This window comes from Oncorhynchus gorbuscha, linkage group LG15 (genome assembly GCF_021184085.1).
Source record: "Oncorhynchus gorbuscha isolate QuinsamMale2020 ecotype Even-year linkage group LG15, OgorEven_v1.0, whole genome shotgun sequence".
Classification (NCBI taxonomy): Eukaryota; Metazoa; Chordata; class Actinopteri; order Salmoniformes; family Salmonidae; genus Oncorhynchus; species Oncorhynchus gorbuscha.
The window spans coordinates 41,840,660-41,860,644 of NC_060187.1; the positions used below are offsets into that span (position 1 = coordinate 41,840,660).

Genomic DNA, 19,985 nt, shown 5'->3' on the forward strand with positions numbered 1-19,985 from the left:
ATGCCTTGAGTGGCTAATCTAGCCTGACACGGTCTTTCGTAAATGATCAAAACCAATAGCTACGAATTACTTCACACAGCTAGCATTGGAGCTAGATGATAGATGCTCTTCCCATTCACAAGCTGATAGAAAATATATTTCCTGAATCCTGACCAAGGTAGAATTACTGTAGCCATATCACTGCTAAGGGGAAAGCTTCATTTCCGCTCCATTGGCCTCCAGCTTTACCTTTGACCTGGGTACGTCCGTTAGGAAACTAATTTAGAGGGGAAAAAGGACCCAAAACAAAAATTGTTTGTCAGATAGGAAGGCCTGTGTTTAGTTTGGGAACATGGCTAACAATGTCCTGACCGGGCCAGACGCACACAGATTATGTTCTGATCTAGCTTCTGAAACAGCATTACAATGGAAAATAAGTGGTGCTTTATCAAGAAAAGACAAAAAATAGGAGTAATCATGTATATTCGTCATGTCTAGTATCGAGAAGGCACACTAAAACAAACACATGTACAACATCATATAACAAATAATACAGAAAATATTTCACTTTCCATTGGTAGAAATACAACATTACTTCAAATAATGTATCTTTTGTGAGCTAATGTAAAATGTATGAAGCAGAAATTGGTCTGTATTTAATCCTCCAACATTGGGTCCAACGCTAGTAAGTGTGTCATGAGCACAAGCTCTGAGACTTAAACCTGAGAACTGTTGTGATTGGAAAGAACGGCATCTTTGACATTTAAGAACTAAGCCATCTCAACTATTCTGGGACTTCAATTTTCTAGTCCTGCGAGCGTTCACTTAATACAACTCCCCCAGATGTAGGAGGATGAAGTCAAATGGAGACCACAAATTCAAATAAAATGGGAGGGAATAACAAAACAATATATATATATATATATATATATTTTTTTTTTAACAATCTTCATCAAGTGCATACCGATTACCCTAATGTTCCTTTGGAAAGGTCCTTATCGCGATTGCAGAGATGGCTCATCTCTCCCTTTCCTCTCTTTGGCAGAATTGCTACAGTACAGACCAGAGAGGTTTCTGTGACAGAGAAGAGAGCGAGAGAGAGACAGCAGATCCTGGAGAACACAGCGCTCATTCCAACTCTCTGCTGCAGCTCCTCACAGGTATACACTGTCACTGAGAATACTAAATGAGGCCACAGCGCAGTCTCCTAGACAGGCTCAGCCATACAAAAAAAAACACACAGATTGGCCTAGAAAAGAAAATAACATCCATTATGTGCAGGGTAGTACTATATAACAAACTAAACAACAATCTAAATGGTTCATTAAAAAACAAATTCACTCCCAAATAGGACGTGCACCAAGCAAAGATGTGATCTCAATCCCATTAAATGGAGGCTGGGGTGTTGGAATGGATTAGCTGTAGGTAGGCTATTATTGGCCTGGAGTGGGGGAATAATTCATAGAATAATGGAAGGTACTATCGGGTATTGTTTTAGTCTCTGCTCTAATCCATAATACTATGTTACGTGACGAAACAGCCTGGGCCTCACCAACAAAGGCAACCTACTTCCCTTTCCCATATCCTCCAGTCATTAACATGACTGTATATGGAGTCGGTCTCGGCTGCGCAGAAATCAAAGTGTTTGCTGGGTAGGGGTTTCGGTTCAGCTCAGACGAAGTTAAAGAGCTGACGAGTCAGCAAGCTCGGTGACAATTAGGTTGCACAGCACAATCAACTTCCTCCATTTTTATAGCCCCCATGACCCAAATTATACGCTCTTTGGTGTGATTGTAATAAAAACAGGTAATTAGGGCCAAAGCAGGCAAAAGGCATTTTGATCTAAACAAAGTGTAGACTTAGGATATGGAGTGTAAATGCTGAAACTGGATTATTGGTCTGTTACGTGAATTATTGCAAAACAATTAGTGCCGTTTTAACCTCAAGTGGCACTCCTGTCTAACAACAGAGTCCCTTATGGTTGTCCTGAAGTAGGTTAACATCTACCACTGTCCTCTTCACTCTAAAAGCATTTCAGCCCATTCAATTGACTACTCGTACATATGATCTTCAGGCTGTGGTTGGGAGACCTTCCAGGGGACAGACTGGAGAAAAATGACAGTTCCAAGGTATTAGTGAAGTCGTATGACTGGAAATGATTGACAAAAGCTTGTAATATACATTCACTGAAGAGGTCCATGTTGTTCCTTTAAATAAAGAGGCATAGAAGAAACTTTGGACTAACTAGCCTGGATCATCCTTCAGTGTTGTACAGTAATGTCGGAGGGGCATAATGTCAAATGTCCAATTTGCATAATGTTGGTCTATAAAATCAAATAGAAAAAGCCAAGGCGGAAACCATTTGGTGAATGTCACACCACCAGGTAAGGCCTCAAAGGTCAAAGGGAAGGGGTCAAAAGGTCCTGTGTGGGGTGGGGGGGGGGTTAAAGGTTGCCCTCGTCCAGCATCTTATTGACACCATCGCAAATCCTCTGCAGGTGGTTGCGGTACACCTCAGAGGGGCCGTAGAGAGCTGCCAGGAAGTCACAGTCTGCGAATTGGTTGAACACGTGGTTGACCCGCGAGTGGCTCTTGGCTGTTAGGTGGCGGTTGATGGCTTGGTGCAGCAGCTCACGGCACTCATTCAGGATGGCGCTCATCACACGCCGGTCGAATGTGAACTCGATCTGGTGGAAGCTGACAGCTGTCATGGCCAGTGTGTGGACCTTCTTCCTGGAAAGGAGACGGTGGCCATTGTTGTTATGCATGATGGCTTAGGTACAGTAGATGGCAAAGGACATCCCATTTCTCAGAGGGCCACTTTTTTTTCTCTCAACCCAACACAATTGTTTTCATTAGGGCTGGAATAAAAACCTGTGAAAATTACAGCCCTCAACAACCAGGGTTGGCAACCCTAATCAAAGACTATTATACTTCTATTAAAAGATGCACTCCAGGATCTTAAGCATAACAAATTTGTAACATAGTACACAGCTGGATGACTTAGTACACAATTTGATGACGTAGTACACAAAACAAAAACAGGGACCCCTTTCGCCTCATGAGCACCACTTTCAAAATCACTGGCTGAAATTATGCAACAGTTTGAGTTTATCTACAGCCATAATGACTAAATACATCAATCATAAATCAACCTGAAGCCCTCGACCAGCACCAGTTCCTCCCCGCTGAATTGGTTGTTGCGGTAGAGGACACCCAGCTTCACCACCATCTTGATGAGGTTCTTGATGATCTTCTGGGCCTCCTTGCGGTTGCGCGTGTACTCCTTGGTGACTCGGTAGAGCTCGTCCAGCACCTCGCTGCTGGTGTCATCAATGAACAGGTTGGCCACGCTCTTGGTGGCCATCTTGCTCATCAGCTTCTTCTGGGCCTGAAGGGCCAGGCTCTTAGTACTGAAGGAGTCCATGATGACGTCTGGCGAGAGAGTGAGAGAGAGGAGGTCATACAGATGGACACTCACCAGGTTTATTCGGCCAAAGCAATGTCGCAAAAAAAAACTAGTCTTTGCGACATGTGTAATGGAGAAATTTTCCTAAGATCGACATTTATATCTGTTCGACTGCGGTGGATTCTTCTTGTCAAACATTCTTTATTGTGAAAATAATGATGGAAACTGTCATATATAATAATTGGCGAATAATTTTGAAGGTACGCGGGGGCACATGGTGTCATCGCGTAACTAGAAAAGCTCCACTCCCACATTTAATTCTAAATGCCTAAATCTGTTTTTTCCACTATAACAATTATGTTTTTTTTGCAGGACAAGGATGGTCCCGACTTTCAAGAATGGCTGAATTGATTCGCCTTACTTTTATGGTTGGCTGGCAAGCTTCACCATCCAATTATTTCAGATCTACAGGAGTATGACCATGTCATGGACCGCGGCGATACGTTGGCACATGATAATTATTCTGATATGGCAAATATTATTCCATTATTGCATTCTATCCATGCTGGCTTTCACGGGTTACCTGAGACATGAAACAGATAGTTGGGAGGGCATACAGGCTACCTGAGACATGAAACAGATAGGTGGGATGGTACACAGGCTACCTGAGACATGGAAAACAGATAGTTGGGATGGCACACAGGCTACCTGAGACATGGAAAACAGATAGGTGGGAGGGCACACAGGCTACCCGAGACATGAAACATAGGTGGGATGGCACACAGGCTACCTGAGACATGAAACATAGGTGGGATGGCATACAGGTTACCTGAGACATGAAACAGATAGGTGGGAGGGCACACAGGCTACCTGAGACATGGAACATAGGTGGGAGGGCACACAGGCTACCCGAGACATGAAACATAGGTGGGAGGGCATACAGGCTACCTGAGACATGAAACATAGGTGGGAGGGCATACAGGCTACCCGAGACATGAAACATAGGTGGGATGGCATACAGGTTACCTGAGACATGAAACAGATAGGTGGGAGGGCACACAGGCTACCCGAGACATGAAACATAGGTGGGAGGGCATACAGGCTACCTGAGACATGAAACATAGGTGGGATGGCATACAGGTTACCTGAGACATGAAACAGATAGGTGGGAGGGCACACAGGCTACCCGAGACATGAAACATAGGTGGGAGGGCATACAGGCTACCTGAGACATGAAACATAGGTGGGAGGGCATACAGGCTACCTGAGACATGAAACAGATAGATGGGAGGGCATACAGGCTACCTGAGACATGAAACATAGGTGGGAGGGCATACAGGCTACCTGAGACATGAAACAGATAGGTGGGAGGGCACACAGGCTACCTGAGACGTGAAACAGATAGGTGGGATGGCACACAGGCTACCTGAGACATGAAACATAGGTGGGATGGCACACAGGCTACCTGAGACATGAAACATAGGTGGGATGGCATACAGGCTACCTGAGACATGAAACATAGGTGGGATGGCATACACACTGTCGACAATTTATTAATGCGCAATTTGCCTAAATTGGTAATGAAACACTTCAACCACTTAATTTTTATTCTACACTGTAGATTTTTAGAGAAAAGGTGTATCTTTTTTTTCTTTTTGGTGTGACATGTCCAGCTGTTTTGTAATCGACACAAGATAGTTAAAAGGAAACGTACCGTAGCAGGCAATTGTCACATCTATTTTCAATGCCAACTTTTTAAATGTCTACAAAAAAAAACTAAAATCACTGGACAAGTTAATGGAGACATGCTGAAACCAGAGGGTGGATTTTCTTCACTTTGAATGACATACTTGGGATGGCATACAGGAAATAACAGATGTTCATCTGGGATGCATTCATGACAAGATATGGGAAACATCTTTGCCTTTTGCATTTTTGGCGCCAGCAGATGATCCAAAATCATTTTTAAGAATGAAGAGGAAACAAAGGAAACAGACAGACAATGAACAACTGTTTCATGCAAATGTTCACAACTGATTATTTCCTTTTCTCATCTGGATGAAGAGTCATTGAAGAGTCTTGCTATGGGTGTGCACTACTAGCATCCATTCCGATAACTATGATGTCATGGGACATGAACAACCAGTCCCTACAAAAGCTAGGCTAATCACAGAGATACCAGTGACATGATACAATAATGACATAATCAGATAAATTATTTGACCGTATTAGTGATTTAAATCATTGGATGGCTCACTACCTCCTCCAGCTAACTCAAGACATGACAGTGGTACTTATTGTTGGAGCCAAAGCACATAGAGAGAATCTGGCCGCACATTTTAATTATTTGGCCGCACATTTGAATTATTTGGCAATAAAGATAAAAACACAGGTTTTAAAAACCTAGGTGTCATTTTAGATTCTGAACTCAATTGCGATTCACACATTAGGAATGTGACCAAAATAGCTTTTACCACCTGAGGAACATTGATACGGTGTGGCCGTTTCTCTCTCAGGCTGGTACACAGAGTAACACATATCCATGCTTTTATTACAAGCAGGCTTGACTACTGTAATGCTCAACTGTCTGATCTACTCAAGAAAGCTATTGGTCAGTAGGTCCCCCAGGTCCTCTGGCACTGGCCTTTTAACTATCCCAAAGCCTAGGACCAAGAGGCATGGAGAGGCAGCCTTTAATTATTATGCCCTCAGCCTCTGGAATAGCCTGCCAGAGAATCTGAGGGGGGCCGAAACTTTGGACATATTTAAAAGAGATGCTATAACAACGTTTTAGCTTTGCTTTTCTCAGGGTGCTTTTTTATTCTCCGTTTTTATTGTTATTCTTTTGTTTTTTATCCTTGTATGTTTGTTGTGTAGTAAAACATTTATTATTAAAAAATATATATATATTCTGTGAAGTGCATTGTGTTGCATCCATGTCTGAAATGTGCAATACACATACAGCTGGATTTGAAGTTCTGCAAAGCAGCCAATGATAGGGCTGTCTCCAACTACTGGCTGAATACACACTTAGAACACAAAATAGTTTTGTGTGTGAGGATTGCAAAGGGAACAACTGAATGCATTAAACCGAAATGTTTCTTCTGCATTTAACCAAACCCCTCTGAATCAGAGAGGTGCGGTGGGCTGCCTTAACGTCATCGGCACCCGGGGAGTAATTGCTGTTGTGGGCAGAACAGCATGTTTTTTTTTTACCTTGCCACCTCAGGGATTCGAACCAGCAACCTTTCAGTTACCAGCCCAACGCTCTTAACCGCTAGGCTACCTGCTGCTACCGACTAGGCTACCTGCTATAATGTATGCGTATTTGTGTAGAGACTAGCTCCGAGCTCTCTCTGTGTGTGTGTGTGTGTGTGTGTGTGTGTGTGTGTGTGTGTGTGTGTGTGTGTGTGTGTGTGTGTGTGTGTGTGTGTGTGTGTGTGTGTGTGTGTGTGTGTGTGTGTTACCTGCCAAATGACAATGACTCAAAGGAACATTGTGGCAGCTCATAAACAATGGGTCAGGAGGCCACAGGCTATCAAATCTTCTGCATTTCCTCGGCCAGATGAGCCCGGGCCCCAGACATTACAGCAGCAGCGCCGCAACAACAGGAACAACGGGTTCAGGTTCAGCCTGCCTCAGCCCCTAATGAAGTAGGATGAGGTTAACCCTGGGTTGGCGCCCCCGCTTGGGTTGTGCAGTGGTGGAGATCTTTGTGGGCTATACTCGGCCTTGTCTCAGGATGGTAAGTTCGTGGTTGAAGATATCCCTCTAGTGGTGTGGGGGCTGTGCTTTGTCAAAGTGGGTGGGGTTATATCCTGCCTGTTTGGCCCTGTCCGGGGGTATCATCGGATGGGGCCACAGTGGCTCCTGACCACTCCCGTCTCAGCCTCCAGTATTTATGCTGCAGTAGTTTGTGTGTCAGGGGGCTAGGGTCAGTCTGTTATATCTGGAGTATTTCTCCTGTCTTATCCGGTGTCCTGTGTGAATTTAAGTAAGCTCTCTCTAATTCTCTCTTTCTCTCTCTCGGAGAACGTGAGCCCTAGGACCATGCCACAGGACTACCTGGCATGATGACTCCTGGCCGTGCTGCTGCTCCAGTTTCAACTGTTCTGCCTGCGGCTATGGAACCCTGACCTGTTCACCGGACGTGCTACCTGTCCCAGACCTGCTGTTTTCAACTCTCTAGAGACAGCAGGAGCGGTAGAGATACTCTTAATGATTAGCTATGAAAAGCCAACTGACATTTACTCCTGAGGTGCTGACTTGTTGCACCCTAGACAACTACTGTGATTATTATTATTTGACTATGCTGCTCATTTATGAACTTTTGAACATCTTGGCCATGTTCTGTTATAATCTCCACCCAGCACAGCCAGAGGAGGACTGGCCACCCCTCATAGCCTGGTTCCTCTCTAGGTTTCTTCCTAGGGAGTTTTTCCAAGCCACTGTACTTCTACACCTGCATTGCTTGCTGTTTGGGGGTTTTAGGCTGGGTTTCTGTACAGCACTTTGAGATATCAGCTGATGTACGAAGGGCTATATAAATATTTGATTTGAGATACAGCTCTAAAGTCAGGGTCTCATTTTATGGTTATAAGTTATGGAAGGTAAGCGGAGCCTAGATCTGTGACTCTCTCTAGCATGCCACACGTCAGTATTTATGCCCGTTAAAGATAAACATTACATGCTACATTAGTATCACCTCTAATATAGGTCAGTATCTAAGCAATCTTTCCTCCCTCCAAGATGAAAACAATGTCAAACATGTATTAAAATCCTAAAATGTGATCGGATACTAATCCGAGTGCTCATATTCATGAACAGCAATATTTGCAATGTGTTATTTAAGCAATAAGGCCTGAGGGGGTGTGGTATTTGGCCAATATAGCACGGCTAAGGGCTGTTATTATGCACAACGCAACGCAGGGGGTTGGGACGGCAGGGTAGCCTAGTGGTTAGAGCGTTGGACTAGTAACCGGAAGGTTGCGAGTTCAAACCCCCGAGCTGACAAGGTACAAATCTGTCGTTCTGCCCCTAAACAGGCACTGTTCCTAGACCGTCATTGAAAATAAGAATTTTGTTCTTAACTGACTTGCCTAGTTAAATAAAAAATAAAAAGAGTGCCTGGACACAACCCTTAGCCGTAGTATATTGGCCAGATACCACAAACCCTGAGGTACCTTATTGCTACTATAAACCGATTACCAACGTAATTAGAGCAGTAAAAATAAATGTTTTGGCATACCCGTGGTATACGGTCTGATATACCACAGCTGTCAGCCAATCAGCATTCAGGGCTCAAACCACCCAGTTTATAATACTGTATAGCAGCTGACTGACTGCAGAATGAAATGTGCCTGCTATGTGACTTCTCCATCTTTTCAAGAATAACATTCGGTCTCCTTTGAGAGTGTCAGCAGGAGGCTTTTTCTTCCAAGGGAGTACCCATGTTACAAAACCGACAAGCTCTCCCTGCAACACTTGTCAGAGAGAGGGACACTCTGCCCCACTATCAGTGGATGTAAAAACCACCACTTTGCCTACCACATTCAATCACAATGTGTCAATGAAAATCTGAACAGGGATGCTTTGAGGTTAGTGACTGTACATCTCAAGACACACAAAGAAGATATAAAGTTCACGTCTCTCCCTGCTGGAATGATGAAAAAACATTCCGTTTTATTAAAAAATGACACCTTTCAGAGCCTGGAGAGTGATTTTCAGGTGGCTCATTAAAAGTCTCTCCCGTCAGAGAGAGAAGAACGGTCATGTAGTCAGTGGCTGATGACTAATACCTTAATGAAGTAGGTATAAAAAAAATGTATATATTTTATTTTTCAATTAAAAGCCTGTATTGGTCTTCCACCGCAGTCATTCCAAACACTTAAATTCAGACGTAATGGATACTCAGGAGCATCTCAAGTTTTACTCAAAGCAAAAAGAATGACCACAAATTCTTCCCAGAACTGGCAATCAGAAATGCAGGGAGATCATCTCTCTCTTGATGTCTCGCTTTTTCATGAGTTGGAAGGCTTCATGAAAGGATCCTCTTGGGACAAGTGTTTAGAATGATGAAACGATTTTCTATCAAGTATTCCTGTCTTGGAACTGTGCAGTGTGAGTTATGGCCAAATATAAGCTGTTGTGTGAACCGGGCCCAGACAGAGAAAGCTTGGCCAAGCTTGACTCCAATCTCAGCACTATTTATACCGGCAATGCTTTAATGGATTCAAAACAGAACAAGACGTGACAGCGACAACATTACTGTGTGTTCAGGCAAAATATACACCACCAATAACAGCGCAATTAATACTCGTTAGTGGGAGCTGGGTAGGCACTCTGGAATGAGAGACCAAATGATGCTGACTAATCAATTGGATTTACAGTTTATCCAGAGAGCGCTTAAACCAGTTTAAAAAACAACAACCAAGACCTTAGTCAAAGCAGAACAGGCAGGCAAACATGTAGGCTAAAAAGGCACACATAACTCATAGAAATGAAACACTACCCCGGGCCTCTTTGGCAGCCAGGGATCCGGCCAGGCAGCGTGCCCAGAAACACTCACCCTTCTGCAGGTGAAAAGTGTTCTCCACAGGCTCCATGCTGAGTGTGGTGAGAGGCTCAGAGGGGGTCTGTGGCGATTGGAGGGCCAAGCATGTGGCCCAAGCTCTGAACGTCTGTCTACTTACTGGTCAACCAGTCTAAAGTAGCGGTGCGTGGGGAAAAAAAATAAATCACCGGGGAAGACATATTACAACCTGTGTTGTGATAATTGTGTTGTTTGCTCTATAACCTGTTAATTCATATTCCTCGCCACTGTGATATATAGGCCTAAAGCAGAGACAATAAGACACAGTGGCAGAATAAATTCAACCACAGCTTTGTTTTATCACAAAACCAGATATCAACCCCTGTCCAGTGAAGTCCACAAAGCATATTGCATGTACAGTAACAGACAGTTACATGACCTACAGCAAGGTCAAGCAAGATAATGTTTCCGAACACTAAACAACTATTGATTTAGAACCACAGAGTTACCGCAAGTCGCAAAGAAAACAGTACCTGCCTCCACTATTCCAGCACCATTTCAACATAATCTCTGCTTAGTCTACTACAGTGACAACTAAAAGATACCAAAAATGATTTAGTCCAATCAATGTAAGCTAAATATGTGGCTGTCCATGGTTCTGATTTCTGTGTGTGTGTGTGTGTGTGTGCGTGTGTGCGCACGTTCATGAAGAAAAACATGTTTACTCACCCTACTTGTAGAGAAACACCAATGTCATCCTCTCTTTCATGTTGAGGAAACAGTCTATCACTCTGTCATACAGTACACACTTTTAGATTTTGTTATTCTAGGCTACCAGGCTAAGATGCTTGCTCGCTCGACGAACTTCCATTCATAGGCAACATTAACTAGTTAACATTAGCCTTCTACATCTAGCTACTGAACTTCCCTCCTTTCAGGCTAGGAGCACAACAATGTATGAATTAATAGTTGGATCAGAATATCCATTATAGTCATTGGCCAGCACAGAGAATTAAGTAAAACCACAAGTCCAAATCACTATCTCCATTCATGCTTATTGAGGAAAAGGTCCATTTTAGCTGGCTTCCCTTGACACTTTTTTTGGGTGCACCAAGACCACTCACAGTTGAGCTTGTGCAGTTTAGCTCAACGCTGCTTGGCTCATTTCTATGCTCGCTGGCTTCCTTTGCCTTCAATGTTACGGGCGGAAACAAAGTCATACTCATTTGTATCAGACAGCATCAGATATATGGCCTACACGGAGACAGAGGGGGCGCTATTTCGCTCACTCGAATGCTTTCTCCTGTGAGATACATTTAGCCTCTTGCGAATTGAAAGAAAATAATAAAACACAATGACAAAATATAAATAAAATTAAAATAATTTATACTTTTTGGGGGGGAGCCTGGCAGCCATGAATACACCTCACTGCCTGTCAGTCAGGCTAGTATGATTGTCAGATGAGAGCCCCAGTGATTGGATACACCCCGAGCTCCCTGTCCTGCCCACTCAGCCTCAGGCTCCACCCCCCTCCTAAACCACAGGACAAATTATACTAATCCCCACCCATTCTCAAGGCTGCTACCCCCAACTCAAAACTAGATTGGGTGGCAGAAAACCTGTGTAGAAGTTTCCATGAAACTACTTTAAAAAAAATCCAGGTGGAATAACTCCGCAGGTCTGGAAATATTGTATCTACATTACTTCAAACAAGGGTTTATATTATTCTGGAGTGAATAATATGTTTTAGCCTACATACATAACATGAATTCAAAATAAGGGAAATGGGGGAGGGGGAAATCCCCATAGACTTTTTCAGTACTGTAACGTGTCTCAGGAACTTAGATTTACAGAAATGTATGATATTCCTCTTATCTACAATAAGAGACAATGCACAAGAGCGATTCCACGCCGGCACGGCCCAAATTTTTGTTGGGCTCTCTCTGATTGAATTTATGTGAGAATTGCCAGAACAGTGGGAGGAAGGATGCTTAACATTTGTATTACAAAATCATGAAAGTGGCCATTTTAGACCTTTTTTTAGACCTACAGTGAGTGGGGTCTAAAAAGTGGAGCAGAAATGAATATATCAAATAATTAAAATACTAAGCCATATTCTATGCTCAAAAAAATTGGGGAATTGTATTATTTTAAACTAATACAACTGCTCAGAGAAAGAAATGTTTAACAAGTAAGATGTTTTTCTTCCTCAAAAAGATACACCCTTGTTTTCAATACCTCACCATGCGAGGATAGTGGCACTGAGACTTTTTCTAAAATAAAAAATGTATAAGATTGGCAAACCATAATTTTCAGACTCGAATGTCTACATGTAAGACCCTACGATCTGTGAATCGTACAGACAACATCTTGGTGTCTTTATAGTGCGCTCTAAAATATAGAGTATGGCTATATTCTGAAAAAAATTAATTTACATTCATTTATTTTTATTCAACAAATATAAATATTTAAAAAGTACCCTTTTTCCATACCCAACTATAACATCTTCCGTCAAGATAGAACTGCTAAAGGGGGAGGAGTTGCAGTCTACTGCAGAGATAGCCTGCAAAGTAATGTCATATTTTCCAGGTCCATACCCAAACAGTTCGAACTACTAATTCTGAAAATTACTTTCTCCAGAAATAAGTCTCTCACTGTTGCCGCCTGCTACAGACCCCCCTCAGCTCCCAGCTGTGCCCTGGACACCATTTGTGAATTGATCGCCCCCCATCTAGCTTCAGAGTTTGTTCTGTTAGGTGACCTAAACTGGGATATGCTTAACACCCCGGCAGTCCTACAATCTAAGCTAGATGCCCTCAATCTCACACAAATCATCAAAGAACCCACCAGGTACAACCCTAACTCTGTAAGCAAGGGCACCCTCATAGACGTCATCCTGACCAACTGGCCCTCCAAATACACCTCCGCTGTCTTCAACCAGGATCTCAGCGACCACTGCCTCATTGCCTGTATCCGCTACGGTGCCGCAGTCAAACGACCACCCCTCATCACTGTCAAACGCTCCCTAAAACACTTCTGTGAGCAGGCCTTTCTAATCGACCTGGCCCGGGTATCCTGGAAGGACATTGACCTCATCCCGTCAGTTGAGGATGCCTGGTCATTCTTTAAGAGTAACTTCCTCACCATTTTAGATAAGCATGCTCCGTTCAAAAAATGCAGAACTAAGAACAGATACAGCCCTTGGTTCACTCCAGACCTGACTGCCCTCGACCAGCACAAAAACATCCTGTGGTGGACTGCAATAGCATCGAACAGTCCCCGCGATATGCAACTGTTCAGGGAAGTCAGGAACCAATACACGCAGTCAGTCAGGAAAGCTAAGGCCAGCTTCTTCAGGCAGAAGTTTGCATCCTGTAGTTCCAACTCCAAAAAGTTCTGGGACACTGTGAAGTCCATGGAGAACAAGAGCACCTCCTCCCAGCTGCCCACTGCACTGAGGCTAGGGAACACGATCACCACCGACAAATCCATGATTATCGAAAACTTCAACAAGCATTTCTCAACGACTGGCCATGCATTCCGCCTGGCTACTCCTACCTCGGCCAACAGCTCCGGCCCCCCCGCAGCTCCTCGTCCAAGCCTCTCCAGGTTCTCCTTTACCCAAATCCAGATAGCAGATGTTCTGAAAGAGCTGCAAAACCTGGACCCGTATAAATCAGCTGGGCTTGACAATCTGGACCCTCTATTTCTGAAACTATCCGCCGCCATTGTCAAAACCCCTATTACCAGCCTGTTCAACCTCTCATATCGTCTGAGATCCCCAAGGACTGGAAAGCTGCCGCAGTCATCCCCCTCTTCAAAGGGGGAGACACCCTGGACCCAAACTGTTACAGACCTATATCCATCCTGCCCTGCCTATCTAAGGTCTTCGAAAGCCAAGTCAACAAACAGGTCACTGACCATCTCGAATCCCACCGTACCTTCTCCGCTATGCAATCTGGTTTCCGAGCCGGTCACGGGTGCACCTCAGCCACACTCAAGGTACTAAACGACATCATAAGCGCCATCGATAAAAGACAGTACTGTGCAGCAGTCTTCCTCGACCTTGCCAAGGCTTTCGACTCTGTCAATCACCATATTCTTATCGGCAGACTCAGGAGCCTCAGTTTTTCAGATGACTGCCTTGCCTGGTTCACCAATTACTTTGCAGACAGAGTTCAGTGTGTCAAATCGGAGGGCATGTTGTCCGGTCCTCTGGCAGTCTCTATGGGGGTGCCACAGGGTTCAATTCTCGGGCCGACTCTTTTCTCTGTATATATCAATTATGTTGCTCTTGCTGCGGGCGATTCCCTGATCCACCTCTACGCAGACGACACCATTGTATACACTTTCGGCCCGTCATTGGACACTGTGCTATCTAACCTCCAATCGAGCTTCAATGCCATACAACACTCCTTCCGTGGCCTCCAACTGCTCTTAAACGCTAGTAAAACCAAATGCATGCTTTTCAACCGATCGCTGCCTGCACCCGCATGCCCGACTAGCATCACCACACTGGATGGTTCCGACCTTGAATATGTGGACACCTATAAGTACCTACGTGTCTGGCTAGACTGCAAACTCTCCTTCCAGACCCATATCAAACATCTCCAATCGAAAATCAAATCAAGAATCGGCTTTCTATTCCGCAACAAAGTCTCCTTCACTCACGCTGCCAAGCTTACTCTAGTAAAACTGACTATCCTACCGATCCTCGACTTCGGCGACGTCATCTAGAAAATTGCTTCCAACACTTTACTCAGCAAACTGGATGCAGTTTATCACAGTGCCATCCGTTTTGTCACTAAAGCACCTTATACTACCCACCACTGCGACTTGTATGCTCTAGTCGGCTGGCCCTCGCTACATATTCGTTGCCAGACCCACTGGCTTCAGGTCATCTACAAGGTCATGCTAGGCAAAGCTCCGCCTTATCTCAGCTCACTGGTCACGATGGCAACACCCACCCGTAGCACGCGCTCCAGCAGGTGTATCTCATTGATCATCCCTAAAGCCAACACCTCATTCGGCCGCCTTTCGTTCCAGTACCCTGCTGCCTGCGACTGGAACGAATTGCAAAAATCTCTGAAGTTGGAGATTTTATCTCCCTCACCAACTTCAAACATAAGCTAGCTGAGCAGCTAACCGATCGCTGCAGCTGTACATAATCTATTGGTAAATAGCACACCCATTTTCACCTACCTCACCCCCACAGTTTCTTATTTATTTACTTTTCTGCTCTTTTGCACACCAATATCTCTACCTGTACATGATCATCTGATCATTTATCACTCCAGTGTTAATCTGCAATATTGTAATTATTCGCCTACCTCCTCATGCCTTTTGCACACATTGTATATAGACTCCCCTTTTTTCTCTGTGTTATTGACTTGTTAATTGTTTACTCCATGTGTAACTCTATGTTGTCTGTTCACACTGCTATGCTTTATCTTGGCCAGGTCGCAGTTGCAAATGAGAACCTGTTCTCAACTAGCCTACCTGGTTAAATAAAGGTGAAAAAAAATTGAGCTTATTTTTTAGACATTTTATGGACAATGTACTCTTCAAACACATCAAATTTCCAGGTTGGGCTCTCTGCTACTTTTGAAGAAATTATCTATTTTTGTACATACAAATTGACATTATTGGTGATTACACAAATCAAAGCCCTCCAAATAACCAGCAAAGGGAGTTCACTTTGAAGCCATTTTCCCCATTTACTGTGTTGGTGGTGCTCATAAAATGTATCAAAAATTGTAAAAGTAGCAGAGAGCACTCACTGGAAATTGTATATATAGTGCGTTCGGAAAGTATTCAGACCCTTTCACGTTTCGTTACAGCCTTATTCTAAAATGTATTAAATTGTATTTTTGCCCCTCATCAATCTCCACACAATACCCCATAATGACAAAGCAAAAACAGGTTTAGAATTTTTTGTAAATGTATTCTAAATAAAGAACTGAAATATCACATTTACATAAGTATTCAGACCCTCAGTACTTTGTTGAAGCACCTTTGGCAGCGATTACAGTCTCATGTTTCTTGGGTATGACGCTACAAGCTTGGCACACCTGTATATGAGGATAGGTTGGATAGGGAGCGTCGCTGCACAGTTATTTCCAGGTCTCTCCAGAGATGTTCGATCTGGTTCAAGTCCGGGCTCTGGCTGGGCCACTCTGGCTGGGACATTCAGAGACTTCTCCCAAAGCCACTCCTGCATTGTCTTGGCTGTGTGCTTAGGGTCGTTGTCCTGTTGGAAGGTGAACGTTCGCCCCAGTCTGAGCGCTCTGGAGCAGGTTTTCATCAAGGATCTCTCTGTATTTTGCTCCGTTCATCTTTCCCACAATCCTGACTAGTCTCCCAGTCCCTGCCACTGAAGAACATCCCCACAGTAGGATGCTGACACCACCATGCTTCAACGTAGGGATGGTATTGGCCAGGAGATAAGCGGTGCCTAGTTTCCTCCAGACGTGACGCTAGACATTCAGGCCAAAGAGTTCAATCTTGCTTTCATCACACCAGAGAATCTTGTTTCTCATGGTCTGTGAATCTTTAGGTGCCTTTTGGCAAACTCCAAGGGGGCTTTCATGTGCCTTTTACTGAGGAGTGACTTCCATTTAGCCACTCTACCATAAAGGCCTGATTGGTGGAGTGCTGCAGAGATGGGAGAACTCCAGAAGGACAACCATCTCCACAGAGGAACTCTGGAGCTTTGTCAGAGTGACCATCGGGTTCTTGGTCACCTCCCTGACCAAGGCCCTCCTCCCCCAATTGCTCAGTTTGGCCGGGCGGCCAGCTCTAGGAAGAGTCGTGTTGGTTCCAAACTGCTTCCATTTAAGATTGATGGAGGCCAATGCTGCAGACATTTTTTTGTACCCTTCCCCAGATCTGTGCCTTGACACAATCCTGTCTCTGAGCTCTATGGACAAATCCTTTAACTTCATGTCTTGGTTTTTGCTCTGACATACACTGTCAGCCTTTCCAAATCGTGTCCAATCAATTTAATTAATTTACCACAGGCAGACTCCAATCGAGTTTTAGAAACATCTCAAGGATGATCAATGGAGACAGGATGCAACTGAGCTCAATTTCGAGTCTCACAGCAAAGGGTCTTAATACTTAAAAATTTTTAATCTCACATGCACAAGTACAGTGAAATAGCTTTGCGAGTGTGTGAGCGTGTGCCGTCGCTCTCTCATCCTCCCACACTGTGTCAGGGTTTGTGCACGGTGCCTAATAGGGAGACGGTGCCTTCACTCACAAACCATCCTTTTTTTTATTGTCTTCTCCGATCTAAAAGAGCCTGCTGCTGTTTAATAATGAATGTGGCTTCATAAAATGTATCACAGATTAATAATTGATACAACCAATTTTCAAAAAATAGACCAGGGTAAGAAGTTTGCCGTGATGCCACAGGTGAACCAGGAACAGGGCTGAGGGGCCAAACTCAAACAACATCAGAGACAGATGGTGGACAATAATATATGAAGAATGTGAATGAATAAGCTAGGCAACCAGGAAATTAAATGTGCAGGTGTGATGCAGCAGTGATATCCATGGCATAGATAAGTCCGTAAAGGTTGAAAGTAAATACAAGCCAAAACCTGGGTAAGACAATAGCCTCATAGATAAAGGTAGATGACTTCTAGATGAACAACTCGCCTGTCACACACACACACACACACACACACACACACACACACACACACACACACACACACACACACACACACACACACACACACACACACACACACACACACACACACACACACACACACACACACACACACACACACACACACACACACACACACACACACACAGTCATGTGAACATTAAGACATTCCCACTCTTAGTATGTTAGAATCTGTAGGACCAAGGGACATTATTGTATATTTTGATAAAAAAAAATATATATAGATATTTTAATAGTGTGTTCTATTGTAACATTGTAATGATGTTGATTGTTTTTTGCCCAGGGACTACAGATGAAAATAAGCTCTCTAGCTAAATCTGGTGCAATGGCACGTTTCAATAACATTTTTATATAACAAAGCAAGTCCGTTAAGAACAAATTCTCATTTACAATGACGGCCTACCCCGGCCAAACCCGGACGACGCTGGGACAATTGTGCGCAGCTCTTTGCACCCTGACAAATCAACATAATTAAAAAATAAAAGAGAAACAATGTCCCAAATCTATGTAATTTGTCTCTAGTCTGTCATATATGGTCTACTTTCTAGGTAGGATAAGGGAGGATTCACTGCCCTTCCAAGGGAATGTGGACCTATTGTTTTAAGTTTCCTAGGTAACAGCTGAAGCTGCATGGCCAACTCAACTTTGCAGTCTTGTAATCAGGTGAAATATCTCTGTGCTGCTCTTGTCAATGAGTTCCATCGCCACAGGAATAATCATACATTTCCAGCAGCGCTTGAGTGGCAGAAATCATGACAAACAGGTTCATCATCAAGTCATGTTAAGGAAATTAAGCTGAGGACATGACCAAAGTAGACCTCAGTTCTCAGTTAGCTGAGCAACCAAACTCTAGCAGTAACTGACCTACTTGGTTGTCAGCCAAAGCCGGCAAGGGTAGCAACATACATACAGTACATACACAGTGGGGTAGCAACAATAAATCATTTCTGGTTAAAGCTGAAAAAGGCAACTCATTCAAGGCCGCAATTCATGCAAACGTTCATATTCTCCTTTTACTAGTGAGATGAACATAGTTAGTGCTGTATGATAAATTGTACTACCTGCCAGAAGATACACAGAGAGGGCATTCATACACATACTTCAAAGAGAATGAATGGTTCGTGCAGGAAAGAATATTTGGAGCATGTCAATTCAGCATAGTTTACCTCAAAACTATGGGAGTTGAATTATGTTTATATAGGCTTACTATGTTTGAAAATGCAATAAAGAAATATGACAAACACTAAACTACACCATTCATCACGATTGTTAAAATATATATATTTTGAAAGTTAATTTCATATTGTAAAGCTGTCTTTCAAAACTCATACTGTATATTAATATTAATCAAACAAAGGAAATAAAAATCGAATTCTAGATCTATATATTCTACCATATCGGAAATAAAAACCGATTTTTAAATCTATACATTCTACAATATCGTATATTAATAATTGAAAATCTAATGATATTACAACACCCTTATTCAGGTTGTTGGCTAGCTGGGCACCCCTTCCTTGACCCAATTATTCCACCTCCCCCACCCCTCCATTGTATAGTTTCAAAGGACTAGATAGCAAACAATACTACGTGTTTCTCAAAGACTTAAATCTTTATCATTCAGTAAAATACCATTAATTTACCTTAACTTCAAATCAAACCGGATGCGGGGCGTGAGTCAAAACACCGCGGAGTACACTGCTACAATTTGACAATTTAATCTAGGATTAATCTCGAGTCTTCATCATGGCAATCCATGTACAGCTCCATGAATCGGACCTTCGTCTTGCCTCGAGAAAAAGGCTCTTCTCAGTCGACTTAATGTAAATGTATGTTGTATTAGGTGCTATTGTGTAAATAATTGAGTGTTTTCTTCTCTCCCTGTTGTAACCCGACTCCTACTCACAAAAAGTTTCAAACGTGAAGGACTTCGAAAGTTCAAGATTGATGTTATTATGGACCAATGGAAGAGCCTAGTAAAGATTGACCAAACCAGTCTTACTGTGGGAAAAGCCATTTATAGAGTCAACATTCCGTATCCCCCTCCCCATTCGGTTTCCAGTAATTATCCTCAGTTTTCTCTGAAATCCAAGGTTGAGAATTTCCCATAAAATAGCATTAAGGGAACAATGAGCAGGAACTATGGGGAGTTGGTTAATGTTATAAACAAAAAGTCCAGTGGACTACACAATTATTTAATCATAACTCATGAAGATTAATATTTGACCTCATTAAAGGAAAATATTGCCTCAGTAGCTGAGTTGGGTAACTTTATTAATCACAAACGGATTTATGTAGGACACAGAGAGAGAGATTGTTAAACCAGACAGCACAGTTTCCCCCCTGGTCTATGAAGTGATGGGTTT

General features: G+C 43.2%; 1 protein-coding gene across 1 annotated transcript; it reads right to left on the minus strand.

The window, feature by feature from the left end:
- Positions 1-445: 445 nt before the first annotated feature.
- Positions 446-19,606, minus strand: LOC123997544 (tumor necrosis factor alpha-induced protein 8-like protein 1). The gene is made up of 3 exons (XM_046301902.1): positions 19,263-19,606; positions 3,135-3,414; positions 446-2,712 (listed from the first exon to the last, which is right to left on the minus strand). Exons 2-3 carry the CDS (start codon positions 3,404-3,406, stop codon positions 2,424-2,426), a joined length of 561 nt encoding a protein of 186 aa, XP_046157858.1. The 5' UTR covers positions 3,407-3,414; positions 19,263-19,606; the 3' UTR covers positions 446-2,423.
- Positions 19,607-19,985: the final 379 nt, after the last annotated feature.

What these genes read in the sequence shown, in the direction of transcription:
- LOC123997544 (XM_046301902.1), bottom strand. Translation starts at nt 3,406, where the DNA reads ATGGACTCCTTCAGTACTAAGAGCCTGGCCCTTCAGGCCCAGAAGAAG. An exon ending in GTGCTGGTCGAGGGCTTCAG is followed by an intron (nt 2,713 to 3,134) that starts GTTGATTTATGA and finishes TCTCCTTTCCAG; the next exon opens with GAAGAAGGTCCACACACTGG.